The 9,563-nt window shown below is 43.5% G+C and overlaps 1 protein-coding gene across 1 annotated transcript; it reads left to right on the top strand.

Moving 5' to 3' along the window:
* Positions 1-3,593: 3,593 nt before the first annotated feature.
* LOC149280949 (activity-dependent neuroprotector homeobox protein-like) lies at positions 3,594-8,537 on the top strand. The gene is made up of 4 exons (XM_089499914.1): positions 3,594-3,701; positions 4,207-4,299; positions 5,239-8,322; positions 8,418-8,537. The coding sequence occupies exons 1-4, from the start codon at positions 3,594-3,596 to the stop codon at positions 8,535-8,537; spliced, it is 3,405 nt and encodes a 1,134-aa protein (XP_089356040.1).
* The last annotated feature ends 1,026 nt before the right edge of the window (positions 8,538-9,563 follow it).

The following is a 9,563-nucleotide window of genomic DNA, read 5'->3' as shown; positions in this document are numbered from 1 at the left end:
TCTACTGTTCAAAGGTTTGGGGTCACTGAGCTGTTTCCATGGAAAACAAGGAAATTTCTAGCTGTAACATAATTGCAAAAAGCGTTTTCTAACAATCAGCTTCTCGGACTTAAACTTAAATCAGGGAACACAATGGGCCATTGGAACGCAGGAGTGATGGGAGTGATATAAAGGGCCAGTGGAATGCAGGAGTGATGGGAGTGATAAAGGGCCAGTGGAATGCAGGAGTGATGGGAGTGATATAAAGGGCCAGTGGAATGCAGGAGTGATGGGAGTGATATAAAGGGCCAGTGGAATGCAGGAGTGATGGGAGTGATATAAAGGGCCAGTGGAATGCAGGAGTGATGGGAGTGATAAAGGGCCAGTGGAATGCAGGAGTGATGGGAGTGATATAAAGGGCCAGTGGAATGCAGGAGTGATGGGCGTGATATAAAGGGCCAGTGGAATGCAGGAGTGATGGGAGTGATAAAGGGCCAGTGGAATGCAGGAGTGATGGGAGTGATAAAGGGCCAGTGGAATACAGGAGTGATGAAGTGTCTGCATGTCTATTGCAGTGCCAGATTCAGTCTCTGTGTGCATAGTGTGTGTATTTTTATCTATGTATGGTGTTATCCAGTGCGTGTATGCTGTTGGATAGTGTGTGTATGAGTGTCGTGTTAGCGTGTATGATGTTTTGAATGTTACAGTATCCCATTCAGATGAGTGTGAATGTTACCATGTGTGTACGTAAGTGTAGAATGTTGGTGTGTGAGCATCAGACATTAGCGTGTCTGTTACTGTATATTGTTAGTGTGTGTGAGCGTCACGTTAGCGTGTGATTGTTACTGTATATTAGCGTGTGTCAGTATCAGTACAGCACTTCTACCTATTGTGTAATACAACCCAACTCCTCTAGACTGTAAGCTCGTTTGAGCCGGGCCCTCCTCACCTGTTGTCTCTGTCAATTTGTTATGTTACATACTACCATTTTTTGTCCTTTCTACTCATTGTACAGCGCTACAGAATTTGATGGCGCTATATAAAACAATAAATAGACGTTAGCGTGTGTCTGTTACTGTGTGGCGGTGGCGTGTGTCTGTTACTGTATGGCGTGTGAGCTAAAGATAAGGGTTAAACATAAAAAGGTTGAGAATTTATAGTGTAAAATAGTCCTTGTCATGAAGGGGTTAACTGATACCGTACAAAGTGGTGCAGCTCTAAAGAAGGTTATGTTTTATGCCTCGTTGCCCCATTAAACATCCGTAAACTGCAGACCAGGGGGTTATAAATGCAACTAAAAACATGATGGGGGAAGACAAAAGAGCCGAGTCGTGCGTTTTTGTTGTGCTCCGCGTTCTCCCGTATTGTGTGTCGCGTATACAGGCAGTACGGTACGCGTGAGCCCGAGTGGAGTGCTTCGTATTGAGTGAGACTTCTGTGGGCAGAGCGCATAATGCAAAAAAATAAAAACCTTGTGCCGGAGCCTGAAATGCTTGGCCTCGCTCGCTGCGTGCGGGAAATGCGCTCTTCCGTATTGATAACCGAGAAGTTCCTTATTATTCCTTGAGTTTTATGTTTACACCGACAGCATTCATGACAAAAGCCTTTAGCTTCTCCCGCCTGATATTGGGCTCTCTATGTAGATCGGTTTGTTTTCCAGAGCGCAGCAAAATATGTTCAGATGATGGTACCTTTTTTATTACAGTGGAGCTAGAACCCCCCCCCCCCCCCCCCCCATATCATGTTTATTTTCTTGGCACCTGGGGTTTGTCAAGCCTTGCCATACACGAACATACGTATACACACACCATACAGTAACACACATGCTTACGCCATACACTCTAACAGTATATGCTGACGTACACTTTGGTAATGCCATACTGTAACATAAATGCCATACACGCTACCACCATATAGCAAGAGTGACTGACACTACAGTATACACACACTGACTCTAGCACTATACATACACACACAAGCACACTGACACTACAGTATACACACACTGACTCTAGCACTATACATACACACACTGACTCTAGCACTATACATACACACACTATACATACACACACAAGCACACTGACACTACAGTATACACACACTGACTCTAGCACTATACATACACACACTGACTCTAGCACTATACATACACACACAAGAACACTGACACTACAGTATACACACACTGACTCTAGCACTATACATACACACACTGACTCTAGCACTATACATACACACACTATACATACACACACAAGCACACTGACACTACAGTATACACACACTGACTCTAGCACTATACATACACACACAAGCACACTGACTCTAGCGCTATACATACGTATATGAATATATACATATACACCCTGAGACTACAGAATGCACACACTCACTACTCCCTCTCCCCGTGGAGACCAGCCAAGCCATTGTTTCTGCCATCGTGAATCTGGCACCCTATTCTTTCCTGCGTGTGCGCGGTCGGGCGAGTGCCCGGCATTACGTGACCTTGCTGGGGGCTGCACACCGCGCCTGCACGGAAAAGCACCGGGTGCCGGATTCATGCAAGAACTGGGCTTCAGGAAGCGGCTTCTTGTCACCCGTGGCCAGGGGTTTGTCTCGCCCTGTTTTTATTAACCACAGGTATGTCAACACGAACCTGAATAAGAACGCGTTCAATGCACCTAACTACCAGAAACCTGCTTTGTTAGTTTTGGTTTTTAGTCCCCGTTACGTTTGCTCTCCTGCGTATGTCGGTAGTCACTTCCAGCTACTGTCTGTGTCTGCAGCTTGCCCACAACTGTGTTTAGTGAATCAGCCCCGTTAACAGAGAAAAAGGTTGGAAGACCGTGAAAGGCAACTTATTTGATGAACTGAGAAAGTTAGAGATTTACACACCTCGGGATATTTGAAAAGGAAATGTTGCGTATTTCCCTAAACGGCCGCCGAACAGAAGTGGTAAAGGCCAATGCAGCGAGGGAATTTAAACATGCGCTCTTCCCGGGGCATTGGCTCGTGGCTCTGTATGACCGCACGGTGCTGCGGTGTCTTCAGTAGCTACATATCCGGGCTGTCCTGGAACAGTGTGGTCCCCGTTCTATCCATGCCAATGGAAAAGTCCTTTTTTTTTTTTTTTTTTTAATGAGGTTTAGTCTTGAGCCATGTCCTCGATGTGATGATGGCCACTGACTTTTTAAGCAACTGCTAACAATTCTGTAACGCTCCTGCTTCACTGGTTTTGATTTCTCTCTTGAAATCACTTATTACCCCCTTCTCAGTCAAAGGGTATTTAACTCCTTTTTCTTTTTTGCTTCCCCATTTCGAAATTGAAAAATGATGGCTTCCTGAATTTTTGTTTTTCAGTCCACCTTAAATCTGTGGGATCGAGCCGAGTTGGTTACATTTCCTACCTGTTTAGGGGCATCGCGTATAAACGTACTAAAGAATCGATATTACGGGAATAAAGCTTAGTTACAAATAGGTGATCTGTTTTTAACCCTGCCTGTAGAGCTTTGAAATGTTTCTAATTCCAACGAGGTAAACACCAAATATTGTCACTTTTATTATTCTTGTCCTAAAACATCCTCTTTTTTCCTATTTTTCAGGTAGAAATTATGTTCCAGCTTCCTGTTAATAACCTTGGCAGTTTAAGAAAAGCCAGGAAGACGGTGAAGAAGATCTTGGGGGACATTGGCTTGGAATATTGCAAAGACCATGTTGATGTAAGTTGTCGTCTGCGCGTGCCCCCCGGCGCTAGCGCAGGCTCCCCCCCCGCATTGATGTTGGCACACTAAAAGAGAAAGCCAGTACATAGCCCTGGGCATGTGTATCGGCCGCAGCTGGAGGCCTTTGTTTGCTAGCCTTGTGGTAGAAACATCTGCTTTTGGAATGCAACCAAAGCATTTCAAGAGCCAGGGTTTGCGCTATTGCTTCAGTAACTAAGAATCTCTTTACGGAAATGTTATTGCAGTCGGCTACACGTGCCGCCGTGTATTCAACATGGCGTTCCAGCATGAGCTGCATATGAAAATAAAAATGTGACAACGCTTTGTGTGGGATAAAGTTTTACTTGAGTTACCATGCTACCAAATGCATAGATCAAATCTCCCAAGTAGATGTTTTCTAGATAACGTATGCTTTTACTTGACATGAAACATGTCATCCTCGCATAGCTGGTCTTTTTAAAATGCCCGTGTCTGACTTCTAATTTTGTTCCCTCTCTTTCAGGAGTTTAAACAGTTTGAACCCAATGACTTTTACGTAAAGAACACGTCATGGGATGATGTGGGGCTGTGGGACCCCTCTCTCACTAAAAATCAGGTTTGGCTTTTTTTCCCCCCTTGCATTTTGTTTGATTTTTCTGGTGTCAAGCTTAAAAGCATCTAGCTAGGTTCTCTGCAGAAACGCGTGCTTCTGGAGCCTGTGATTGATGCTAGGTCTACAGCCCCAGCATTACCAAGCTTACAAAATACAGGCTGCAAAGACGCACCTTGTAATGGTTTTCCCTGTAAATGTCAAAGATAAGTGGAACTCTGTGGCATGTGGTGGCTCTCCAAGCTCAACACAAGTAAATGAATATATTTTGAGTGCATTAGCTGGCCAGTAAGAGAACCTATACTTTTATATATTCCCACCGTCTTTAATCTTGTTCTTAAGCTTAGTGTATAATGCGACTATAAGATTTTGTCGTAAGTAAATTGAATTTTATTAGTGATTCGCTAGCTGATTTGACCTTGAGTCTTATTGTATGTTTGTGGCAATTAAACACACAGACCCTTGATATCCATTTACTTGTGGCCTGCCTCCTTTCTTCTATCAGTTTTTTTTTTTTCTGTGCTTTATAATATGCCTTTTAGGATGTGAAGAAACATCATACTGTTTTTGTTCTTTAAGATATTGGGGGTGGCATAAAATGTATGTTCTAGTGAAGTTAAACGGTTAGTGAAGGTGAAAAGATTTGTGGTTGGCCGGAAGAATGGTACTTTTGGAGACTTGTTTTGAGGAATATGCCCTTTACAGAACTTAATTCTGCAATGATTACTGTATATTACAAGCCAAAAACAGCCACCTAGAAGTGAACGGGCAAGTATTTCCTACCATTCTACCAGGAATCCAAGATATGCGTATGAAATCGAGACAATATAGTTCTAAATTGTTTATTAGAATTGGAATTGGTGTAACTACAGGCCCCCAGTACCTTATTTATGTGAAAAAAAGAATTAACTTTTTTTTTTTTTTTTTCCTGTTTCATTTTTTTAGGATTATCGTACCAAACAGTTTTGCTGCAGCCAGTGTCCGTTTTCTTCCAAGTTTTTCTCCGCCTACAAAAGTCACTTTCGAAACGTCCACAACGAAGACTTTGAAAACCGAATCCTCCTGAACTGCCCGTACTGCACTTACAATGGAGACAGAAAGACTCTGGAGATGCACATCAAAGTGTTTCATGCTCCGAACGCGCCGACTCCCAACCCAGGCCTCGGCGTCTTCAAAGAAAAGAATAAGCTTGAAAGCCTTAAACCCAAACAGTCCGACAGCGTAGAGCAAGCTGTTTATTATTGCAAGAAGTGCACTTACAGGGATCCTCTCTACGAAGTGGTTAGAAAGCACATATACAGAGAACATTTCCAGCATGTTGCCGCGCCTTATGTTGCAAAGTCGGGAGACAAATCTCTTAATGGTGCAGTGCCTGTGGGTTCAAATCCGAGGGACGAGGGCAGCATCCATTGTAAGCGTTGCCTTTTCATGCCGAAGACCTATGAAACTTTAGTTCAGCATGTCATTGAAGACCATGAACGCATAGGCTATCAAGTGACCGCCATGATAGGGCACACAAATGTGGTTGTTCCTAGGTCCAAGCCATTGATGTTGATAGCTCCGAAACCACAGGATAAAAAACCTCTAGGTATGCCTCAGAGATTGGGATCAATGTCCGCCGGAAATGTCCGAACCCTTCCCTCTCAGCAAATGGTAAATAGACTCACTATACCAAAGCCCTCAATGAATTCTAATATGATGTCCAATGTCCATATGCAGCAAAACAACTATGGAGTTAAGAACATGTCTGGCTACTCTGTTGGCCAGCAAATGAGACTAGGAATGAGTGGAAATGCCCCCGTGTCTCTTCCCCAGCAGTCCCAGTCTATGAAACAAATGCTTCCCGGTGGGAACGGGAGAGCTTTTTCACTCGGTGCCGATCAGAGATCCCAGGCTCCTTTAAGGTACTCACTCGGATCTGGAAATTCGAGTCTTTCCTCGGGTCACATGAAACCTGCCTCCATAACTCCATCGCACGTACCGTCTCGAACGCTGACTCCGTCTGGTTCAAAGCCTCCGACGGCGGCCTCGGTGGCGGCGGCTGCGGCGGCCGCTGCTGCAAACCCCAACTCTTCCACCCAAAAATGGAAAATCTGTACGATCTGCAATGAGTTATTCCCCGAGAACGTCTACAGTGTTCACTTTGAGAAGGAGCACAAAGCTGAGAAGGTCCCCGCCGTAGCCAATTACATAATGAAAATACACAACTTTACGAGCAAATGTCTATACTGTAATCGCTACCTGCCCACCGATACCTTGCTCAACCACATGTTGATCCACGGCCTGTCTTGTCCCTACTGTCGATCCACTTTCAACGATGTGGAAAAAATGGCAGCTCACATGAGAATGGTTCACGCCGACGAAGAAATGGCTCCTAAAACGGATTCCACCTTGACCTTTGACTTAACATTACAGCAAGGAAGTCACACGAATATACACTTACTTGTGACCACGTACAACCTTAGAGATGCGCCCGCCGAGTCCGTAGCTTACCATGCGCAGAACGCGGCTCCACCTGCGCCAAAACCTCAGCCAAAAGCAACGGAGAAAACCGAAGCGCCGGTAAAAAACTTACCTCAGGCCGCAGTGCCCTACAAGAAAGATGTAGGCAAGACGCTTTGCCCCCTTTGTTTTTCTATCTTGAAAGGTCCCATATCCGATGCCCTCGCGCATCACTTGAGAGAGAGACATCAAGTCATTCAGACTGTCCACCCTGTAGAGAAAAAGCTCACGTATAAATGCATCCATTGCCTTGGGGTTTACACGAGTAACATGACCGCATCGACCATTACGTTGCATCTCGTGCATTGTCGAGGTGTTGGGAAGACCCAAAACGGCCAAGATAAATCCACCCCTCAGAAGCTAGGCCAGGTCCCCACCGTGAATCCGTTGAAACGGTCAAGTGATTTCGTTGAGCTGGCGCTCGCAAAGAGGAGAAGGCCAGATGATGATCAAGATCCTACAATTATTTTAGATGATAAACCCGAAGAGCCAGTGGTGTTGGCTTTGGATCCAAAGGGTCACGAAGACGATTCCTACGAGGCAAGAAAAGCATTCCTTACAAAGTACTTCAACATGAAGCCGTATCCCAGCCGGAGAGAAATAGAGAAGTTGGCCGCCAATCTGTGGCTGTGGAAAAACGATATCGCTTCCCATTTCAGCAACAAAAGGAAAAAGTGCATTCGAGACTGCGAGCGATACAACCTTAGCGTCTTACTCGGCTTTAACATGAAGGAATTAAATAAAGTAAAACACGACATGGAGTTTGGCGCCGAGTGGATGTTTAAGAACATCGATGAATCTGTGTCCAAACCGAATGCCAGCAAAACGGTGGACAAGAAAAAGATAAACGAGTCCAGTTCCTCGGATAGCTTTGTAAATGTCGACGACGACTTAAACGAAAGCGGCAGCGAGGCGAGTCCAGAGAAAAACCCAGAGGAGCCCAGAACAAGCCCTATAAGAAAGCAAGAGCCAGGCTGTTCCCCGTTACCTATGGAATCTCTTGAAAAGACCGACAAAGAGGTCCAGCGAGCACCCAAAGCCGCCGATGTCTCAGAGGCATCAAAAGAAGTGATTTTGGACGACTCTGAGAGCGAAGAAGATCCGGAAGAACCTTCTGTGTGGAAAGATGAAGCTTCGCGCTCTGAAAGCGACCCTGGTTCTCGACAGGGATCGGACTTAGAAGATAGCCCCCCGAAGGTAAAGCAGGAACTTTTTATTAACGATTCCAACCACAGCGACGATACGGGGAGAGACAAAGAAACCGCGACAGCAGAAGCTCCAGTGTCAAATAGCAGAGAGGAGCAGCCGAAATGGAAAACAAATTCTTTTGGCAAAGTCGAGGAGTTTTGGGCCAAAGGCGCGTCGCTGCCGTTCCCCAATTCTACTGTAAAAGACGAGAGCTTATCAAACCCGCCCAACGAATGGCCAAATAGCACGTTTGACAGCGAAAACGTGGATCAGTTCGATGTGACTGTTACAGATGCAATGCACAGCAATCTAACCGGTGTAGGTCTTAGTAGCCAACAAGTATAGATGGTTATTGTGGACGCCGCACTAAGCCCAGTAAACTGTTTAACTGAAGTGACTGTTGAGCATAACTTGAACTGTTTTACTGCCAATAGGTGGCAGGGCTCCGGAACAGTGGAAGTCGGAGTCACCTTATTCCACAATTTCTTTATAGAACTGTGCTATTTGTTGAAATTGCTTGTGATATCCGCTGCATTGGGCGCAAAACAATGTGAAAATAACATTGAAGGCTACAGAATGCATAGTGGTGTTGATCTGCAATTCTTCCCTTTTTTTATTTTTATTTTTTGTCATTTTTACTTTTTTTTTTTTTATTTTACTTTTTTTTTCCCTCTAATCATTTTGCTTCTTGAGAGGTCCGCAATAAGATGATTTGCCGTCCCTTCTCGCGGTAAAGTGGTTGTTCATACCCTTTTCCACCCAATAGTGAGGAGTATAACATATTAAAAGGAGAATTTAAAAAAAAAAAAAAAAATTACAAAAAAAAAAAAGCTTCCGGTTCATTGTGTATAGATATTGGGGATATTTTTGTTTCCCTATCCTGTATTCATTCTGAATAGTTAAAAATTGTATATTTGTACAGTCTTTTAGACCTATTCAAAGTGAGGCTTCTGAAATTATTGTGTATCCAACTATAGATTTTTTTTTTTCGCTTTCTTTTTATTTTAAAATCTTAGTGATGGGCCTGCTGTGTAAAGAAAAAGAAAAAAAAGGAAAATAAAATTAAGGGAAAAAAAAAATATCTAGTTTCCCCCGAGCAGAAAGGCTTGAAACTATGGTTAAAAAGAAAAAATACATAAAAAATAGACAAACGTAGTATTTTTTTTTTTATTTTTTTTTTTTTTGCACAAAACCCGTACGATCTTAAATCCAGTTACGTAAAAACCCCAAATGTACCAGATACTTCTCTGAACGTCAATGAAATTAAGTGCTGCCGACAGACCAATTATCTCAGAGGATATTCCGGAAGTACTTTAATCTGGTTCCGCTCGATGCAAGAAATACGTTTGGAGCCCTATTTTGACACCCTTTTAAACAAAAAAATAAAGACTGTATAATATGTATTGTGTTGAAGTTCAATACAAAACACAATGCTGTATTTTGAATATTAGTTTCTTTAGTTTATGCCCACCTAGTGTCGTTCATTTAAACCACCTAATATTTGACACACTGTTGTAGTAGTAATTTGTGACCCTTATTTCTCTTTGTATTCATTTAAGCATCTAAATAAAAAAAAATGC

The sequence above is a fragment of the Sceloporus occidentalis genome, unplaced genomic scaffold, assembly GCF_023333645.1.
Source record: "Sceloporus occidentalis isolate IW3139 unplaced genomic scaffold, rSceOcc1.0.p SCAF_143, whole genome shotgun sequence".
NCBI lineage: Eukaryota > Metazoa > Chordata > Lepidosauria > Squamata > Phrynosomatidae > Sceloporus > Sceloporus occidentalis.
Note: the sequence above shows the minus strand (reverse complement) of the source record. Positions and strands in the feature narration are given on the sequence as shown.